Here is a 21,817-nt window from a genome sequence, read left to right as displayed (position 1 = left end):
TGTCTGTTATGTCTCTTATCAGTGACCTGTACCTAGCCCGTCGAGGCATGAATGTACAATAAAGGTCGCGTTCAATCAATCAATCATTATAGCATTGTGAAGGATGCCTATGTGTATCTCACAGGTACGAGTTGGCCGATTCAGGAGCGCTAACCATATCCAAACTGATGGCTAGCGACTCTGGCACCTACCACTGTCACCTGCAGTACCAGGAAATGGCCAGTGGGAAAGCTCGTACTCATACTATGGACCTCAAGCACAAAGTCCGGGGTAAGATTTAATGTTACAGACTAGAATAGCTACTGTATTAATGTTGGTTTTGAGTTGCCGATAACGCTATAGTCATTTATGTCATACCTGTGGCGCTAAAACGTTCGATACGGGTGTTCCGGACCGGGCCGTAACTTCCGTATCGCACAGGTTCGAAAGGCGTATCACACAGGCTTTCTTCGAGTAAATCGAACCATTTCGAACGGGCCGAGTGTGGCACGGTTGGCAATTCGAATACCTGATTCGGACGTTGGAACATTGCTTTTTTGTTCGAGGGCACCAAAATTCGGCCGTCGGGCGATCCGACCCGCGGTCGGGCAGGTACCTTCAAGGGCGATACGGAATACACCATGTTATATTCTATATATACTGTACAGTTCAGCTAAGGGCACAACCCGCCGTACGTGCAAATACACAAATTTAAAGTCTACCTGCCAAGACGTGGGCAATTTTGGGGGATACATAAGTGGTAAGTACCGCCTCCGTACGAACTCGTAGAGAATCCGACGGATTTTGAAGCATGCAGACACGCCAGCTGGAACTTTGTGTGCCATCGGGCTTCGGATTCGCCCCGGTACGTGCCGGCACGAGGCGGCTGCCCTGTACAGCCTGAACGTTTTCAGAAATACGTGGCGGACGTGGCCCCCAAAAAAACGTACGGACAAAGTGCACATACGGTGGGTTGTGCCCTTCGCTTCATGGAAACCCCGGCTCCTTTACGGACAGCCAGTTGGTAGCCACCTAGCGACTGAGAAAGAGTACTACAGACGGACAGAACAGTTGCTTTTGGTAGTGGTGTCATGATCAACTGTTACTGATCCGATATCTACTCTCCCAATACTTAGCACTTCAATATAGATATGTATTAATGTTCAAAGATCCGGCCTGTGTTCAATTTGTGCTTTGTTACTGTGTAACTGGCCCGTAGTCTTTTACAACACTTTGCCTTACATTGTAGCTGTTACAATTAGCGTGCAATAGAATTTGACCCTATACTAAAGTATTGACCAATCATCGTTGACGCCACATGTGCATAATTACATGCATATCTATCCTGTCTCACAGTTGGACATCTCGTCAAGTACGGCTATTCCCTCAAAGTCTCCTACACAGCGACGTCTTGTGGAAAGTCCCTTGCCGCCGAATCAGAACGCATCTCTGACGTTTTGAACCAAATCTGCGAGAAGCACAGTTGTACCGTGGTGAATTTAACCATGTCGTGCACCCATAACCAACAACTGGGGGATCTCTACAACCTGAAATACTCATCTCATCTTCTCACCATTACATATGGACGTAGGTCATTCCGGCTGTGAAATTTGTTTGTTTGTTTTGTTTGTTTGTTTCTTTGAAATAAATAGATAAAGTTGCGACATGTTTTTAGGGCTGAAATATTCGACACATCCTCTGAGCATTACATATGGACGTAGGTCATTCCGCTTTTGATTTTTTTTTTGCATCAATGGTACAAAGAAAATAAAGTTGCGAGGTTTTTTTTCTGAAATCCTCTGAGCACGTAGGTCGTTACGATTTTAAATTCGTTTGTTTGTTTGTGTGTTTGTTTGTTCGAAAGAAAATAAAGTTGCGACATGTTTTAAGGCTGAAATGTTATTCACATCTTCGAGTATTACACGTGGTCGTTCCGGTTTTAAATTTGCCTGTTTCTTTGTTTTGTTTGTTTGTTTGTTTGTTTGAAAACAATGAAAACAATGTTTTGTTTGTTTGTTTGTTTGTTTGTTTGTTTGAAAGTAAGGAAAACAACGGTGACATGCTTTTAAGGGCTGTTAAGAAATCGGTTCATGAAGTAATGGATTCTGAGGAAATGTTGTAACCATTACCATTTTCTGGTCAACGAACATTTTCTTTCTGATCGTAATTTTAATTGTTCATCCACACACTATGTCGGTCCTTTAAGAGATGAGAATCAGAATGGATGTTTTTGTGGAAATAACATATGATGCTTTTTATATCAGTACACATTATATGACGACACAGTTCAGTTCAGTCATCCATGGCATCTGGTAACACTGTTTATGTCATACCTGTGACGCGAAAACGTTCGATACGGGTGTTCCGGACCGGGCCGTACGTTTCCGTATCGCACAGGTTCGAAAGGCGTATCACACAGGCTCCATTCGAATAAATCGAACTGTTTCGAGCTGGCCGAATACGGCACGATTGGCAATTCGAATACCTGATTCGGACGTTGGAACATTGCTGTTGCAACACTTATTGTTCGAGGGCACCAAATTTGTTCAACTTCTGGCGCATTTCCCATCAAAACATAGGTTTTCTCAGGTGGGTATGACATAGATAAAATACAACACGGTGTATTCTGCATCACCCTTGGTCTCAGCCCTCCCGCGGGTCGGATCACCCTCCGGCCTTCGGGCGATCCGACCCGCGGTCGGGCTGATACCTTGGGCGATACGGAATACACCGTGTTGTTTTCTATATGTCTACAATTCAAGGGGTATGATAATCATGACACATTCTTATCAGTTTTCAGGGAAGAAGATTGCAATGTCGTCCATTTGCTTCAGAACCGAGAAAATGCCTGTCAACTTACAAAGGTGAATATCAGCGAATTCTTTCAACATCCTTCGATTACCCATGCTCGAATCCGCCACGTCTACTTCCAGGTCTAATTTTAGTCTTCATTTTAATTATTTCAACTATATCTTGCTGATAGAAAATAGAGCCGCACTCAAAATCGCCGCCATAAAATTACTTGACTAAGACGTGTCTTTTGAAAGTTCCCACTAGACGTTATAGTCTATTTCAATCGTAGACTGCACTCTTTGTGTAAAGAGAAATGATGTGAAGCATACCGCAGAAGTGTACGTGAATTACAGCCTCCGAGACTGAGCCACATTATAGTATAATCTCCAAGCAGATCCTACGGTAGCATAAGATAGTATAAAAGCTGGCAGAGGAGTGAAGCCGGTCTAGGAGTGTGTACTAGTATGCTAGCAGTGCCCTCCGTCTGTATGCTACCGGTGACTCTCTTTGGCCAGCTTTAATACTATCTTATGTTACCATAGGATCTGCTTGGAGATTAATCTTTGAGAGATGTTGACTACGGTGTTTAGTATGACAGTAAAAAAAAACAAGCCTTACATAGTGCGAAATGTACAATTCACAAGTGCCCCCCCCCCCCTCCAGATCCTGGACGTCCTTGACATGACATTGGGTACAGAGTTGAGTGAGTTGACCACCTCCATTGAACCCAGTGAGAACGTGTTGACCAGGGTGCTGTGGTGTAAGGCCGGGTACGGACTGAACTACGATGCGCATAAGACCGTTAGAGGTTTATGTGGTAAGTCCTGGACTAAATATATTCATTCTTAAAAGGACGACGTTGAGGTTGATGATTGCAATCTGATTAGGTTGAGCAAGGATATAACCTCCTTGGGTTGAGATTGCAATCTGTCAGACTCTCCGATTCTACCAGCAGATATCGTGATCAGAGTTTCTGTCGATAGTGACTGACTGATCGCAGTTGGGTTGGTGAGAGGACTTACTGCACATTACACATACGAGCGATCGCTGTTGTTGTTTATATCCGGGGTATTCGGCGGTTGGTGCCTACCAGGACGTCAGTAGATTGGATTAGAAATTGACATTTAAATTAGCAGATCAAATTACCGGTTAATATGTAAATCAATCGTTTGGCAACCACCTGCTTTTTGCCTACCACTGCGTCACCATGACTTCATCGCGATCGCTCGTATTCTGTAGGGGCGTGCGCACCACTACACTACAGCCCAGACTGGGACTGGCACTGCCACCCGTGCCCACCTGGGGAGTACCAGCCAGCACATGGCGCACACAGCTGCCGCAGGTGCCCACCTGGTACTGTCAACACACGTGTGGACAGGAATGGCACCGCTATCGGACTGGAATGTTATGGTGAGGTTGCACAATCAGATTTTTTATTCTATAGAGCAAACACAAGTAAATGAGGACAAGAGGACGACGCACTCAATTGCAAGATAGGTCAACTAATGTTAGCACGGTAGCACCGCAATAGAATAAGAAATGTACACAGATATATCGAAACATACTACATTTGTAGTAACAAGACAGATTTGCATGCATTGGGTCTATTATTGGGTCGTGATTTTAAGGTGTTTTTGGTAGGACAAGTTCTGTGATCTAGTTTGTACAATGTAGTACATAATCATACAATTTGTAGTATAGTTGAAAAGAGAAAATCCACAAAGTAGTAAGTGTTTTAAAGCACCTTCAAAAGAGAATGAATGTAAAAAATGTGTCCTACGATCCCTGAAAGTTGGCCTTGAGGAGGAAGACGCTGATTACCATGTATTGGACAGCGAAGTAAGAAGCATCCACTAGCTTTGATCAGTGACTGAAGAAGATGTGTTGGTCAATAGACTGGAAGTCGTTTTATACCAGTTTGTTCCAGTGTTTTTGTAAGAGTTGGTTGTAAACATTGAAATCATTTTTTTGTTCCTTGTCGTTTACAGATGAAGACACCATGACTATTGTTGTTATCATCGTCTGTGCCACCGCTGGGTTTGTGGTCTTGGCCGTCGTCGTTCCTTGCGTGTGAGTACAAACTACTTCTTTCGCTGGCTGGAGAAAGTTATGAAAAATGACATTGAACTCCCTTGTAACAAAAAAAAAAACTATTGACTCAATATCTATTCAATTACAAACTAAGTCTAGTTTTCGTACATTGGCTAGCAATACTAGGTATATTACTATTGAAGAAATCCTGACTACTTCAGGAATGTTACCATGTAGCAATGACAAACAAGACTGGCAATAAAAATGTATTATTGCCATGACGACAATTGAGGGTACAACAATACAGCTCAAATCAGAAATAGACAGTAACTTCCCTATCGCACTATCCCTGGCACAATATACTAGCCCACCTGTAACATAAACCTACAGCCAGCAGAAATGTACTATCCCCGGTACAGCACAATGGTGACCTAAATCTTCCACCATTGCATACCAAAGACACATCTGGAACAGATGTGTGTGTGTGTGGGGGGGGGGGGGGACTTGCATACCCAGCATACTGTTGTGGAGTACTAGCATTCTTGGAAAATGCCTGTGCAATTCCTAGAATTTTTGCAGACTGAATGCAATATATACCACTTGACGACTCCCGAGGCGTCGTCAAAAAAGAAACGATTTCTATTGAGAGATTGTGGGTATTGCAAAGTCTATTTCAAGTCTTTATTTTCTTTCTCCAGAATTCTAAGGCTCATCTACAGATCAACGTACGACAAAGTACAGAAGAAGCTCTTACGAGACTGCGATAACCTGAAGACCCTGCTAACAATGCCTTTCAAAAAACCAAAGGTGGACGTAAAACTCGAACCCGCCCAGGAAGACACGAATGTCAACGACATTCTCTCTCAATACGGCAGCAGATCAAGCATGAAGAAGAAAAGCAAGGCAAGTGTAAAGAAAGCCAGCAGTAGAAGGCTGTCGGTGTCGAAGAGTGGCAGCTCTGTCATTCGCACAGAGGAGACAGCCTCAGAGAGGAAGATGTCCTTCATTCCATCAGATGTGCCTCTTCCCCAGCAAACGCAGTCTACAGGAGTGGTGCCGTCACTCTCCGTGAAGCGTCTGGCATCACGCCACTCGAGCAAAGTGCTTGGCCCTAGAAGGAGCAGCATGTCATCTCGGGGCAGCAGGATGACACTTCCTCCCGCACCCTCAATAGACATGGCTTCCCTTGTGCCGTCAGAGGCGAGCCTTCCTCCTCCGCCGAGTGGCCCACTCCCTCCACCTGGCGGACCTGCACCTCCACCTGGCCCCAGCGATGGACCCCTACCTCCACCTGGCCCACCTGGTGGACCTGCACCTCCACCCGGCCCAAGCGATGGACCCCCAGCTGCACCTCCTGGCCTTGGTGGTGGGCCCCCTCCTCCCCCTCCATAGAAGTGTAACCAACATGCATCTGACAATGCATCAACTGCCACACAACATCACCATTCAACAGAATCATTCACACAACAACATATAGTCCAGCTCGCTTGTATCATTTTCAGTTCATGAAAATAATGACAGAAAACATTTCTGTAAAGCTTCTCACTCCATGTTACACCATTCATGACAAACAATAATACAAGCTCTCAGTTTTTGCTGGATGTATCTGCATTAGTACAATACTACTATGGACAATACAAACATTGGGGACCCCAAATGTCTGTCTCGTCTCTTTTAGTTTGTCTTCTGTAATCATAAAATTTTCAGTAACTGGAAGATTTTAAAGGGTGTAGCGGGCTAACAGTTACCCCCATCTCTTTGTAACATTACATGTATGTATCAGACAAACAGTCACAATTTTCATTTCTTTGAAATATTACATACTTCATACCCAAAATCTTACACAGGTTCTTCATACTTCCACCAATCCTATTCATTGTAGTACAAATGAATCATAACAAGGTGAACCGTTTCCTGTTTAATTTCTGTAAAATGCACATTTTGTCTAAATACCACAGATCTTGAAACAAATGTTCCTTTTTTTTTTTTACAATGAAAGAGTTTCTATATTTCTAAGTATAGACTACAAAGCTTACATCAAGACATTTAAGTATAATCCATCTGTCAAATTGGTGACGACCTGGACCTGTTTCTAAAATATTGATATCCCAACTCTGCTTGAAAAACACTCAATACAAAAGATATCTAATTCTATTGCGACCATTTGAAAGCATTGACCATACACTTTTTCCCTCATAATTTTCACAATCCTAATCAGATGACAACTTCACAGATTCCACCACATACTGGTATAATGATAAAGTATATGAGATTAAAGTGTACTGCATATGATGTTCTTTCCTACCATGTTAGCACTATAGACAAGGGACTCTAATGTAGTTTATATTTACAACTAGTCATCGATGACATAGTTGGGATGTACCACCAGGAGGGGGTCCTTGTCCTGTAGTGGGTCTGAGCTGGCCTGGTCTCCTGCTCTCTTCTTCAGACCAATCTTGGACAGCTCCACAAGAATGTGGTCCTGCGAGAATACACAACGGAAAAAAAAGTCATACTTCTAGAATGTCACCCACAGTATGGTAGCAGAAGGTAATATTTCATCAACGAGGATTTCTCTAGTCATGAATGACAAACTGATTGACATTGACAAGAATAAAATTATGGTTGGCTGCACTAGAGAAGCTCAGCAAACTAATGTGTTCAGGTTTAGGGTACAATCAACATAATAATTAAAAAGAAACTGTGGTTTTCAATCATTTTGATGCCCTCTTAGATAAGGGTCAAATGGAGGTCAGTGAACTGTAGCCAACTCAACCAGTCTAATGTAGTCTTCAGGTACAAATTTGTACACAGTTCAAGATTTTTGTTGCACTACTAGTAATTTTGTAATGTGACGTCATAAACTCTGGTGCTTGGTAACAAGTATATAAAAATCTCTCTCATGGAAAAATCTTACTTGCCTGATTGGACAAGTGGAGTATTACATGCACTTCCTAATCGGCACTTTCACTTGCCCTGGACAATCGGGCTAGTGGACTTGTCCAACCGTGTTTTAGATTTCGTTTTGCATTTCTATCTTTTGACGGACTGCCAGCTGAACTGGATAAATTCACCCCCCTCCCCAAGTATTGATAACTTACATGGTGGATGAGCCTCTCGATGACCTTCTCCACGATGGTCTGCTTCTCGAAGTACTCTGCCTCAGACTCGAGCTCATTCTCGATCTCATGTAGATACCAGGTCACCAGCTCTCCCTTCCTCATACCACCATCTCCATCTAACACAAGAAGGTTTCTCATGTTATAGACATATTTGTTCAAACCGTTGTTGTGCCTAGTGGCACATAGGGAAGTAAGTTACCTTGCTGTTTCAGTAGCAGGGTATATTTTTACAGGCAGAGGTTGCTTACCCTTCCATCTTCACATACCCTCCTTGAACACAGGACCCACATTTTACTTCAATTTCAAAATTAAAGACCCAAGCCGGGATCCCTACCCATGACTCGTTTGGAACCATGGATGTGACTGAAAATGTCATGCGGTCGTACAATGTGTATTGTATATAATCACAAAATTATTGAAAATAATACTAAAAATATCAGCCTCCTGATGCGTTTCAATTTTACTTTGTTAAACTGACTTTGTCGGATCATAACTGCAGAAATTTTAAAAGAGAATGCTTACCTACTAACCTGAATTTTCTCAGGGCCATATTGGAAAACACAACATTCTGAATCCTGAACCTCTGTGCTGATATGTCAACTATCAGATACTTTTAGTAATAGTAGGATCCAGCATACAAGAACTATTCATACCATCTGTTTCTGCTTCCTTCCGTCTCATCTGCAGTACAAGGAGGTTAGCCAGAGTCTTGTATTCGTCGAACGTTAGCCTGATGGCCTTTTTGGGTGGAGAGGGGGGCTCGTCAGCGGCCTTCTGGGCATCATCAGTGTCCATGGCTTCTTCACTCAGGATCTCATCACCACCTCCTGATGATTGAACACAATTCTATTTCATCAGTGTTCTAGCACAGTTAAAGTGTTATGCTTTGATAGTGTAGGGACCAGAGTAGGGACTTTCTATCGAAGTAAAACCATACAACACTTTTGGATGAAAACAATTACACTTGTCTTGGCTTTCAATGTATGAAAAAATAACACTTTGCTTTCAAGTAAGCAGTGTTCTCGCCAGGCCTTTTCAGCATAGCGGGCCGATACGCTGTGGGCTGGAAAAATGACGCTGTAAAAATCCCGCTACGCTGCTATTTCATCCAGCGTAGCGGCAAAAAAAATGGGGAATAAAAGAAAAATATCGTAGTAAAAATACATAGGCGCCTTCGCTGTTTCAGGAAGTTATCAACTCGAAGGGAGGTGTTTTACAGCACCGGCCCGCCGTACCGCTGTCTCGCAGCCCCTCCCACCCCTTGCGTTCCCGCGCGCGGAAATGTAAACACAGACGCGAGAGGGCCTTGCCCGCACGTGATTAGCGGGGTGGGATCTCTCCCCGGAACAGCCGATGTGCATAAGGGAGCGGCGTTGATAAACAGAGGCTGTTACTCGCGGCAGTTGCGTCTTTCTTTTTCAGTACGGAAAATAGAAGCAATTATTTCTGACACATTTCTAGAGCAAGAACGGGTCGCGTTCCAAAATTTCCTGTTCTAAATTTTGCCTGTGCCGCCCTGCGTTCGTGCCAAAAAAAAATATAAAATGAGTAGCGCGTGTGCTGCGAGTGATTAGTGGGGTGGGATCCCTCCCCGGAACAGCCATTTCCCGGGGAATGTCCTTATTTGGGGAGCTGGGTTGACCAAAATAGGCTGTTACTGATAGTTGCGTAATTTTTATTTCAGCGCGGGAAATAGAATCAATTCTTTCCGACATAATTCTGGAGCAAGAGTGGGTCGCTTTCCCAAAATTCCTGTTCTAAATTTGAAGCTCTTTGTATCGGCATTCGTAAGATACAAACCATCGTAAGTTTGTATGTAAAACCCGAGCGTTAGTTTCGACGACAAGCCCCGTGTGGCCCCGCCCAGAAACCGCCAGGGCAGTGTCGGCATCTTTCCGATTTGATCAAAGGGTCGCCGACTATCAATCAAACGCGGCTGTTGTTTATAGTTTCAGTCATGTGCCGTGTGCAAGTTTACAGCGAACTTCATGCTACGTAATATTACATTCCTTGGACCTTCTTTCCCACAGCGGTGCTTCTACGAAAGATTTATTAGACTGTAACACTGAGTCCCACATGTTTTAAAGAATGGAATCTGACGCGGAATAGCGGTTTTTACCGGGTATTTTCTTGAAACATGTCCGTGGGAATATCGTCTAAACTCTAACGGCGAGGCGGCGACGCAGGGAGACCGTCAACAACAGTCGCACGGCACGGCGGCTAACAGCGATACTAGCGTTATAAACAAGCGCTTCAACTTCGGATGGCAACCGGGACAATATTTTTAAGTACTGTTGAGCTGAGTAAAGTTTGTTGTTTATGAGTTTTTAGTTGTCTGTGAAGCTTTGACCCGAAATAATGTTACGTCAAACTGCTGAAGCGATTATCATAGATATGGCCTTAAAAAATGATAAAATAAGCCTTCTCAATAGCCTAAAATGCAAGAGCTTCCGGGGGGCTTCGCCCCCCTGGGTCCCCCCACCGGGGCTCTGCCCCTGGAACCCTGCTGTGAAAAATCCTGGCGAGAACACTGGTAAGGTTATGACAAAATTCAGGAAAGTTGTTCTGGTAGAGGATTGGAGACCCTCTACTATGATCACTCAGTGGTAGGGGGTCCTACATTTCCTGCAAAGCTTTCAATACTTGACCCCTATGCTGTGAAAAATTCTCTAGAGAACCCAGGTGACATTATCCTCTATTGAAAGAATCACTACAAACTGAAAAACATGAACATGAACAGCAATAGCAAAATTATAGACATTAAGTTGTGTAAGCAAAATGCAAGCTACAAGACTTTTTAAATTCTATTCCATCAAAACAGAAATCCAGACAAGTAGAGATATCTGTCATAAACAGTTGCCATGGAGACGTACCATCCACCTCTTGCTCCTCATCTTCTGTGCCCAGGTTGATGTCAGGTTGCTCCACCCGGATGATGGACTTGTTCAGGAGACGGAAGGCTTCCTTCACGTGTTTTGGTTGGACCTGCAAGAGGGTGTTAAATACAAGGTTCTAAATACAGTACAGAAAATGTTGTTCACATAACACTGAACGAAAATCTACAGTGAGAATCAGTACAGACCACTTTAGAATACCATGGGAAAGAGTACAGTACCCAGAAAATGTAATCTAAAAATGTTTTGGCATGCCATCTAGCAGTCACGGATGAAACTGCATAACATCTACAGTACTATGTGCAACTTTAGTCTTGACATGAACTGTAAGTGTACTGTAGGACATTTCTTCACTCAGAGTTAAACTTAAAGTACAATGTGCACAGACAGTATTGACTGTTATATGGATACTAGTATTTGTCAAAAGTAGCAGATGTTCATCTTACAGGCGTCACTATGAAAACCGTACAAAAAGTACAGTTAAAAATCAGATATGTCAGTATTCCACCCAAACATACAAAAATATTCTAATACACAGCAGTACTGTTATTGAGATTTTGCTGTAACCTATTGTGGTACTTATAATACAAAGCTTCTCTGAAGCTTTCTCATACATACCTCGTCCTGGCAGTACATGCGAGCCATGGCCTCGGACAGACGGATCATGCTCTCCAACTGGCGCACGGTGATTCGCCACGAGGACTTGCTGACGCCGGAGCAGTCACGCTGACGCAGGCGGCGATACTCATCCACCATAAACTCCTCTGCCTCTTTGCTAATCTGTTTGTTTCAATCATAATAGATAAAGTTATCAATGCAAGTCCTGGGAACTCTGAAATGCTACAGCAAGATCAGAAATGATACAGCTAAAATCTGGGTGCACAAAATACTTCCAATTCTCGAAGTATCCTATATTGCACCAAATTTATCTTGCACTTGAAGATAAACACCAAGAAAAACAGAGTGGTCAAAACACCTCAATTTTTGAACCAAATAACTGCTCAATGGAATGTTGATGAAGGTTAAACATTCAGGTATTGTATTGCGCAAAAGTACAGTTACTCAAGCTACTCGAAAAAATTTTTAATGGTCAGACGTTTCAGACAGCATCCATTGTCTTTGATCACTGACAACATGCAAATATGGGATCCAGGTTTGAAACCAAAAACTCTGAGTTGAATTTCAACCAGTTTTTCTAGTACTTGTATTGAATCGCTCTGCCAGTTCATTCTAGTGATGCTGAAGAAGAGTGATGGATGTCACTCGAAACGTCTGGAAGTAAATCTCCATCTTTTATCCAGTTGTAGAGATAGAATTGTTTTTGAATATTGTTTACCTGAATATCTAACCTTCATATTAATAATCATAAACAAAACTCTGAAATTGATATATAAACAAGGTACAGACAATTCGAAGACAGAAGGAGGGTTTGGTTTAGTCTTAAAGTGCATGCTACAAGAAGCATCATGTTTAGTTTACCTTAGGTTTGAACTGTCGAGCGAACATGAGGTATCTCTGCATCTCCTCCACGGAGTAGGTACGCTCCACGGAGGCCTCCCCATGGCTGTGGAGGTCAACGATGCGGCGAGCAATGGCGTAGTCTGTCACCTGGAAAATAGGACATACAGTCAACCCTGTCTGAGAAAGTGAATAGGACAATGCTAGCTCGAACAATACTACAACACTACTAAGTTTTGGATGTGCGGGACATTTGTTTCTGAGCATTTTGGCTAAGGATCTAGCTGTCATTGGGATCCCCTGGGATGCTGCTCAGCCCCTAGCACAGAACAGACCCCAGTGGAGGAAACTTATCACAGCCTTATGTCCCACATGGCATGAAGAGGATAAGTACGTATTGCATGCGGAAAAAACCTTATGGCAAAAATGACAGATCTTCACTTCAGAGACAACTTTTCTGTACGTACGGAAGTGTAGAATATTACAGAATGGCGACTTGTTTGTATAATCCCAAAAGGCAGTCCGATAATCACAGGGAAGAGGGACACATTCAATGGTACAATCTTGGCATTTCTGAGTAACTGTGCTACATTTGAAATCAGCACAATGTCACCTATAAAAGACATTATCACTTATTTTTGTACACCACTGGTGAAAATACAATACATGCTTAACCGAACATATATTTTATCATGTTTGTACATCCATGTATATACATCTATATGGTTTGGAAAATGCATAATTTTTAACAAACTATTTTGTTACCAAACTTACACTCTGTACACTGTAGTGTGGCTTTGTAAACTCCAATATATGTTTTCTGAAGCGCTTGAAAAAAACAAGAAACACACTCAGGACACATAAACAGCACCTAAATCATAACCTTCTTGGCAAAGGCAACAACAAGAAGTCTACCTCATTACATTCGTCCACCAGGACAAAGAACAGGTCGAAGCGAGACATGATGGGGGCCGTCAGCGTGATATTCTGTTTCAGAGACTTGGTACGGTCGTAACGGCCTCCGATGGGGTTCGCAGCAGCCAAGATGGAGGTACGAGCATTCAGCGTAGCCTGTGGGACAGACAAAAATGTACCATTGGTTTGGGACAACCTGGTAAATGCACTAGACTATTTTTAGATGCTACAACTTTGCCTAGTCCTGCTAGGTTCATTTTGGACTCCTAGAAAAAAAAAGAATGCAAGTCTTGGATGTTTCTAAGTTATGGCAACATGAAAGAGTCCATCTTTAAAATTTAACCTTCTGAAGAAGTGGAGATGTGGAGATGTGGAGATCTGTGTGTGCAGGCGCTACGCTCCATCCCGGAGCATGCGGACCTGAGTGAGTGAGTGAGAAGAAGTGTAGTGTAGTGGTTAGGGACCCTGCCTTTAGGTCAAGGAGCCGTGAGTTTGAATTATAGCCATGTCACACAACCGACATGCCCACTATTTGGAAGGTTGCAGTCCATAGGACGGGGTGTTAAAACCGTGGTCCACTATCCTATGTGCTAGTCAAAAAGAACTAGGAGACTTTCCCCTGTACAATGAACATGTAGGTAATGTACATACCAACTATTTCGCTGTCACAAACATTGGAAGAACAGCTATTCAGTACACTCTGGATCAAGATCACTTGTTTTTCTTTATTCTTTTATAAAAATCTTTTCAAGAAGTGGAGATGCCTCACCTTAACCCCAGCCTTGGTGATGGAGATGGTCTGTTGTTCCATAGCCTCGTGAATGGCCACCTGATCTTTGGGGTCCATCTTGTCAAACTCATCAATACAGCACACACCCTGGGGAACACATGCATACAACACAACAGTTACTAGATAGTCTTAATTTTGTTGCCAGTTTAACTATCAAAAATCTATCCTTGCCTCATTTATATATTAATCCATAGCTTTGGTGCAATATCTGTTGGACAACAGGTTTTGCTAAGTCACTGACAATGGATGTTGAACATTTTCAATTCTATCTTGTGTAATCTTAGTATCTGGGTATCTGCATTTCATTGATGTATACACATGTAGAATAGAAAATATTCCAATAACAATGACAAACATATGATGTTCTGTATTTTCTTCAAAGTAGTAGGTTTATATTTGGAAATAACCATAACATTCTGTCCCAGGTTGACTTTTCTGTACTCAACATCTGCAAATGTCTTCCCCAGAAAATAATGACTACTCAACATGCTAAATTCAAGTGCATTACAACAGATATGGTCAGCACAACATACACAAGAGCAACAACTGGCAAATTGACAACAAATGTTTGAATGTTAAACGTTTATATACGTCTTAGTTCTTAGTAATGACTTCATCTACCTTACAGGAGCGCTGAAAATGTCAGAACACCTTTCAAAGCAAAAAAGTGCAATACTTGCAGGATACAAAGTATTGCAGCAATTTGCCTTGAAAGGGGTCCAACACAAATGTTCACACATCCCACAGTAAACTGTACGACAACTCCAACCATCTTTGTACGAAATCTTTGGAAATTTACAACTTAGAATGACAAAACAAGCTGACATCTTTGTTAAGTAGTAGTAGTAGTAGTAGTAGACTCTACACTGCCCTTCTGACAGATGTCAATTATATGTGCCAACCACATAGCGACCTTAACCGCATTTGTGTCATCCCTGATTTTAATATTTGGAATGTGATGAAAGATTTTGATTTAAAACAATAAAAGACACACAAAAAACAACACATTATTCGTCATCTATCTATGAAACTTGTTGAGTGATCTGTCAGTCTGCTTGGCCAATGTAGACTGTAGTTGAAATGTGGACAACATCACATACATCAGTGTAAGATGTTCTGAAACATCTGTATAATAAAATACCTTTCCTAGAGGTGAATTTTCCACCGGTTAGACTGAGAGTATACAAAGGGAGGTCCCAACAATATACTTAAAGGTGAATTTTGAAGAACCCCCAACATATCATGCTAAAATTAAGATTGAGAATGATTAAAAAACTGGTCACTTCACTGTGATTTACGTAAATCCCTATGGTCTTACAAGAAATCAAAATACGCTACCTATGCCTTGCGGAAAAAGGTTCTCAAGACTTACATTGTCGGCCAACATGAGCGCCCCAGCTTCGATGACAAACTCGTGGGACTCCTCGTCTTTCACGACAGCTGCTGTCAGACCAGCGGCACTGCTGGCCTTACCGCTGGTGTACACAGCACGGGGGCTGAACTGTTCCACTGCCCTGGAAGGGGGGTAACATTTCACATTAGAAAAAGAAAGAAACTACTTTAAAATCTAGGCTTACAGAACTGGCTGGAATTACTTGTACAGTCTTACAGCATATCATCAGAGAACAACCTGCATTTGATAAGTTTCTCTGTAATATTTCTGGTAACTATCAATAGTGGAAGTTCTGCTGCAATTCCTTCAAAGCCGCAAGGAGGCCCAAAATTTCATTGTTTTTTCCTTTTGCCAATCTACTATCAAGATCCAATCACAGACAAAATACACAAACACATACAAATAGACACAGACACATGCAACCGAACGCAATCTATGCTCAATATTTCTATCAACCACAGATACATACTTGAGAAACTGGCTCTTGGCGGTGCTGGGATCACCAACGATGCAGACGTTTATGTCACCACGCAGGCTGGTCTTCTCCATGGTCTGCTTGGGAACACCTCCGAACAACATCAGCAACACACCGCGCTTCACCTCATCGTTACCTGTTGACGGTATCATTCTATCAACAATCGCTGATAAATACAGAATACAACACATATCACCGGAGTTACAAGCCCCCTCCCCAAGAAAAAACAACACAACTCAGATATTGAGAAAATTTTTGTGTCCTCAAGCAAGAAATTGTAAAAACATCAATTCCAAAGTCCAAATCTGGTACTCAGATTTTCTACAGTTGCACACACTGTACATGCAAAGTGCATTCAAATTATTCTACAGAAGCCTGTGTGATAACAGTAGAACCCCATGTGATAACCCGAAGTTATCACCAGGTCTGGAACACCCATATCGAATGTTATCATGGCCCAGAAACGACATAAAACTAATAAGAAGGAATAAGGAGGAAAGCATCTAAAACATACAGACTTTCAGGCAAGCTAAGCTGGTCATCTTGAGATTGCTACTAACCATGGATGGTAGGGAAGAGACTGGTACAGATGTTCTGGTACTAACCATGGATGGTAGGGAAGAGACTGGTACAGAGGTTCTGGTACTAACCATGGATGGTAGGGAAGAGACTGGTACAGAGGTTCTGGTACTAACCATGGATGGTAGGAAAGAGACTGGTACAGAGGTTCTGGTACTAACCATGGATGGTAGGGAAGAGACTGGTACTAACCATGGATGGTAGGAAAGAGACTGGTACAGAGGTTCTGGTACTAACCATGGATGGTAGGGAAGAGACTGGTACAGAGGTTCTGGTACTAACCATGGATGGTAGGAAAGAGACTGGTACAGAGGTTCTGGTACAGGTTCTTGTCCCGACTCATCTCATAAACCTTCTGCCACTCCTGTTCGGTCATTTGTTTCTTAATGGTTTCAGCCGTCAGGTCATCGCCTCGAAGATCACGGCCTCCAAACTGGAAAAACACAAATATTCGTAAACACAGACACACACACACGTACCAAAAACAACATCTTTTTTTATTGCAGTAACAAAAACACTTCGCACTGATTAGGTCTAATGTGGAATGCAAAACATTAACTTTTCTTTCATTAACAAGTTATTAAGGGCAAGGCCAAGAGACCACTATAAGGCACTGGACTACTTATAGGCACTTAACTCAATGTTTAGGGAAACCCAAAGGCCACAATAAATAGGCAATGGATAACAATAGTTGGAGCAATTCAAAACTAAAGACTGCATTGTTACCACACTTCTTTCCAAATGCTTCCAATCAAATTTGTTATAGTTCAAAGATTCCCCCCTACCTGAGGATTGGTAGCTTCCACTGAGCAGGCGAGGAAGGCGAGTCTGTAGGACAGTTCCCTCACACCCAGGGCCTTCAGCCCCCCCACCCCTTCTGAGTCATACCCAGCTCCTGCCTTCACACGAGTACCTGTCTCAGCACGGGCACCTGGAGTAGGAAATACAATGTTACTGTATGACAGTTCCCTCACACCCAGGGCCTTCAGCCCCCCCACCCCTTCTGAGTCATACCCAGCTCCTGCCTTCACACGAGTACCTGTCTCAGCACGGGCACCTGGAGTAGGAAATACAATGTTACTGTATGACAGTTCCCTCACACCCAGGGCCTTCAGCCCCCCCACCCCTTCTGAGTCATACCCAGCTCCTGCCTTCACACGAGTACCTGTCTCAGCACGGGCACCTGGAGTAGGAAATACAATGTTACTGTATGACAGTTCCCTCACACCCAGGGCCTTCAGCCCCCCCACCCCTTCTGAGTCATACCCTGCTCCTGCTTTCACACAAGTACCTGTCTCAGCACGGGCACCTGGAGTAGGAAATACAGAGTTACTATAGGACAGTTCCCTTACACCCAGGGCCTTCAGCCCCCCCAAATCAGGGCAATCTCAAAGGTAATTACATTACTTTAAAGTTCACAAGGAGACAGGAAACATACACAGAGTTCTTACTTAGCCTATGATATATACTAGAAGCTAAATTGAATCTCAAACATGTATCAAAATGACTTTTGAGGAAGAGGAACATAGAATAGCCAACTATGCCATGGAGTATAGTTACATGTATATTTGTAAGAAATATTTTGTGTTATGTCCTGACAGGATCCATACCTGGGGTGTTGAGCTGAGACACGTCAGGGACCACGATGAGAGTGCCAGTAAAGTCACACTTGTCTCCTGCCTGAGCCATCTCCACTGCCTCTGCACGAAGGATGATCTCCACACTACATGTATGGACACACAAATGAAACAAAACATTGACACCACTCTCTCTACTTACAAGACGTCAAAACCAAAAGTTCTGCTACAGTATTACCAGGGTTCTCCCCAGAGAGTGGAATAAGGGAGGCCCTCCACTTTACTCTCAGCCAGCTCCACTATACTATTTTTCAAATTTAGTGTGTTTCTTCCCTATTTTCTTTGTTAGTTTTGCTAGAATTAATGACAATTCACAGATTTTTGTGCCAAGTGGCATCACTTTTCCAGTCAGCATTGTCTGCAAAAACTTGTGAATGAGCAATGATCAAAACAATAGTCGTTTTGCCACTTCACAACAAAGGAATCACAACAGTATATTATACTTGTAGTATTTGACACCCTCTGTCATTGCAAAATGAACCCATTTTCATGAAAGCGCGGGTTATTTTTGCCAGCCCCTCCACTATACTAAAAAATTCTGGGGAGAACCCTGATACTGTATCATAGAAAGCTGCTAGGGGGCCCAAAATCTAATTGGTTCTTCCTTTTGCCAATTCCTACCGATGTATCAAAGATCCATCCAGGACTTCTCGACTTATGCTGTTCACAAAAACACCTGAAAACATAACCTTCTTGAAGCAGGTAAGGCCCAATCTAGACGCAGTTTTTACCGATATCTGTGGATATGTCAGGAGGCATCTGGAACGTTGGCTGCGGGACACCCTTGGCGCTTGTAGTCATAAACAGCTGTATAGCCTAATGAGCCCTCCCAAAGTCGGGACGCATCTACACGCACGCGGAAGTTGTCGCGGACCCCTGCTAAGCTATCGGGGACACCTGCTAAGCTATCAGGTGAATGCTTCGGACCTTTCGGGAGAAATTCTGCCGATATCTTTATGGCAATATTGCAGTTCCATCTAGACGCTGAAAAAAAGCTGTCGGCGAGAGAAAAAAACTGTCGGGAAAAACTGTGTCTAGATTGTGCCTAAGCTGGCAACAAGGCATAGGGTTTAACTGTAGCAAACTTGAGGAAAGTCCAAGCACTTTGAGAAAATTTATCTTCCTCACCTGCGTGGGATGCTCCCACGTGGCAGCTCAGCCTGGGTCTCCTGGATTCGCACCTTCTGGAAGTCCACAAAGCGTGACTTGTTCACGTCCAGCATGAAGCGACTGCGGTTGGCGCACACAGGGTTGCGGCAAATGGTTGGCTAGAAGGGAAGAAAATTTTTTTCTAATCAAAGACAGCTTGACTTTCTTAAACCATTGTTGCTGCAATGAAATGGTTAACTTTTAAACACTTTTGGTGAAATGTTAAGCTCGAGATTAATATGGTACCCCACCAGTGTTTATAAAAGGTCTCCCACCTGTGTGTACTTGAATTGTTGCTCCACATCCTTGATGACTGATTGACAGTCCAGGCAGATGAAGGTCCCGCTGACCAGCTCGGGATGGACAGGGTGTGTGCGGACGACCTGACCGCTGATTCGCAGCAGAGTGCCGACCTTTCCCGTGGTCAGTTCACGAACCCTAATGGACAAAACAATGACCAAAACATTGATGTTAATACATTGACATTTTTGGGCTTGATGTTATGGCTTACTGACCTTGCTTTCATTTTTGGTAAAAAAAAATTGCATTTTGAACTTTTGTGAAGTAATTTTTCTCAATAGTTAATTTCATTAGACAGTTGACAAGAGCTGTTAGTTAATTTCACATTTATCTCTACACATAACTTTAACCGAATGTCTCTCACTCCAGAAAAATTTCTTCACTTGTTTTGGTTGATCGTTTATTTAACACAGAAAACAATAGACTGATCCCATAGCCCTGCATAAAAATACTAACATAAAAAGCAATAGTTTGACAAGCATGCAGCCACTCTCTCATTCATTGGTCAACCTGCAAATTGCTATACTGTCATTGGTTAAACAGCTAATTGAGATTGACAGTCAGGACCAGCCTATCATGGGTCTTACTTGTGTCTGGTGGGCACATCGGTAATGCTGAGGTAGAACTCCTTGCTGGTTGGAACTCCACAGTGGTCACGGGCAAAATTACGCACAGCAAGACAGAGGCTAGGATACACCCTGCAATAACGTAAAAGTGTCAGTATGGAAGCAACATTGAAGCCTAAAGTAAAACGTTGGAAAACACTTATCAACATAAATCTTTCGTTATCATGTTTTTATAAGTTCAAGTTTGCCTAGTCTATATGACACAAACTCGCACAACGGGCAACAAGTTTCCTTACCTTTTCAAAAACACGGTATATGTTTACAGGGAGGGGTTGCTAAACCGTATACAAATGGATCCCCAATTTACATCCCTTCCAAAAGACGGGTGCAGCCCCAACCAAGATGCCCTACCCAGGATTGAACCGGGATCTCGCAGTTACCAAGAATTTGGAACCTGACACTCAACTGTGATGTTGCTACCAGTTGAGCTACAGGGACTTTTCATATTCTGATACATTAGCATGAAACAAAGACCTCTGGAAAAGAAAAGGACACATCACATTGTTTGGAATGAGCCACTTCATATGCAGGGGTTTCTTATTAAAAAGAACTCTGCCACCCCCACCTGTAGTACTCCTCCTGAATGGTAGTGGCCAGCTGCTGGTTGTTCTTCTCAATGTCGTTGAAACTGACCGTCAGTGTATTCCGCTCCGGCCGGATTAGCTCCTGGACATCAGGTAGGTACTTGACCTCTCCCTCGACCATAAACCTGTACAAGTGCGAGGGGGGGGGGGATATTTGGTTACCGAAACAATCGACTTTGTGTGAAGTTTGTCATTGAAAAAAGTTAAGAACACAATGGGAATGGTTTTTAGAGTTTGTGGTAGAAAACTTAACATCAAAATTACCCTAAAAACAACCAAAAAATCTAAACCAAAAAGAAGAGAGAAGGGGGGATTAGGGTGAATCAAGGAGGTTGAAAAAAGGAACCTCCTTGGGTGAATATTGTAAATATGAGTTTTGTGGACTGGTAATGTGAATTTCCAAGTTTGCAGTAAGGCCATGTTGATTTGATTGTATGGATGACATCCGCGCTCGCACCAATTTTCGGCCGTTTCCAAAAAAAAAAAAGTTTTTGACCACACAATAAATTGTACAAAGCAGCTGTAAAATGAGCACAAATATTCCGTAGATTGAAAAAAAAAGTATCAGAAAACAGATAACTAATGCCAAAATAAATCTAAAGTCAAAGAATAAGATCTGAAAGGACAGAAAGAAAAAGAAAAAAACTATTGTTGGTAGGGGGAGGTACGAGTACAGAAAATTCAGGTCCAGAGGATTATTTCGAGGTCCGGACCGGAACCTGGACCTGATTGTCTGTGGAAACTTGAGAACTGGCAATGCTAAAAAAAAATGGTAACTGGTCAATTTTGCTACAAAGGAATCTGTTTGGTGGATTATTAATAAAGGCTAATTACCTCCATGAAATTTCATGGAGGTTATATTTTACCCCGCGTTTGTCTGTGTGTCTGTGTGTCTGTCTGTCTGTCTGTGTGTAAACAAGATAACTCAAGAACGGCTGGGTGGATTGGTTTGATACTTGGTGTGTTGGTAGGGTGTGATGAAAGCTGGAAATGATTAGATTTTGGGCCCCCTAGCGGCTCCCCTTGGTACTGCAGCGCAACTTCCGGTTTTGCTATCTTGGTGTTATGGTTGCGATTTCACGATTTTTGAGT

At 42.7% G+C, this 21,817-nt stretch overlaps 2 protein-coding genes across 3 annotated transcripts in view; one reads left to right on the top strand and one right to left on the bottom strand.

Annotated features, from left to right (window-relative positions):
- The window catches only part of LOC118403145, an 18,090-nt gene extending 11,634 nt beyond the window's left edge, over positions 1–6,456 (top strand). For both annotated transcript variants that reach the window (XM_035801654.1, XM_035801653.1), the window contains exons 13-19: positions 125–270; positions 1,336–1,566; positions 2,773–2,843; positions 3,436–3,589; positions 4,012–4,182; positions 4,761–4,842; positions 5,502–6,456. In XM_035801654.1, the coding sequence (XP_035657547.1) occupies positions 125–270; positions 1,336–1,566; positions 2,773–2,843; positions 3,436–3,589; positions 4,012–4,182; positions 4,761–4,842; positions 5,502–6,195 (1,549 nt within the window). In that variant the 3' untranslated portion in view covers positions 6,196–6,456. The remainder of the gene's footprint in view (positions 1–124; positions 271–1,335; positions 1,567–2,772; positions 2,844–3,435; positions 3,590–4,011; positions 4,183–4,760; positions 4,843–5,501) is intronic.
- The window catches only part of LOC118403146 (zygotic DNA replication licensing factor mcm6-B-like), a 17,409-nt gene continuing 1,950 nt past the window's right edge, over positions 6,359–21,817 (bottom strand). Inside the window, exons 2-19 of the mRNA XM_035801655.1 lie at positions 20,707–20,850; positions 20,103–20,213; positions 19,491–19,653; positions 19,195–19,334; positions 18,040–18,152; positions 17,410–17,612; positions 17,215–17,283; positions 16,712–16,862; positions 15,845–15,986; positions 15,355–15,496; positions 13,962–14,069; positions 13,193–13,348; positions 12,299–12,427; positions 11,438–11,599; positions 10,799–10,910; positions 8,579–8,752; positions 7,905–8,041; positions 6,359–7,285 (exon numbers count right to left, since the gene is read on the bottom strand). Of these exons, the coding sequence (XP_035657548.1) occupies positions 7,157–7,285; positions 7,905–8,041; positions 8,579–8,752; positions 10,799–10,910; positions 11,438–11,599; positions 12,299–12,427; positions 13,193–13,348; positions 13,962–14,069; positions 15,355–15,496; positions 15,845–15,986; positions 16,712–16,862; positions 17,215–17,283; positions 17,410–17,612; positions 18,040–18,152; positions 19,195–19,334; positions 19,491–19,653; positions 20,103–20,213; positions 20,707–20,850 (2,485 nt within the window). The 3' untranslated portion in view covers positions 6,359–7,156. The remainder of the gene's footprint in view (positions 7,286–7,904; positions 8,042–8,578; positions 8,753–10,798; positions 10,911–11,437; positions 11,600–12,298; positions 12,428–13,192; positions 13,349–13,961; positions 14,070–15,354; positions 15,497–15,844; positions 15,987–16,711; positions 16,863–17,214; positions 17,284–17,409; positions 17,613–18,039; positions 18,153–19,194; positions 19,335–19,490; positions 19,654–20,102; positions 20,214–20,706; positions 20,851–21,817) is intronic.

The sequence above is a fragment of the Branchiostoma floridae genome, chromosome 16 (assembly GCF_000003815.2).
Source record: "Branchiostoma floridae strain S238N-H82 chromosome 16, Bfl_VNyyK, whole genome shotgun sequence".
In the NCBI taxonomy this organism is placed as follows: domain Eukaryota; kingdom Metazoa; phylum Chordata; class Leptocardii; order Amphioxiformes; family Branchiostomatidae; genus Branchiostoma; species Branchiostoma floridae.
The sequence above is the reverse complement of the archived record's forward strand: the minus strand, read 5'-3'. Positions and strand labels throughout refer to the sequence as shown.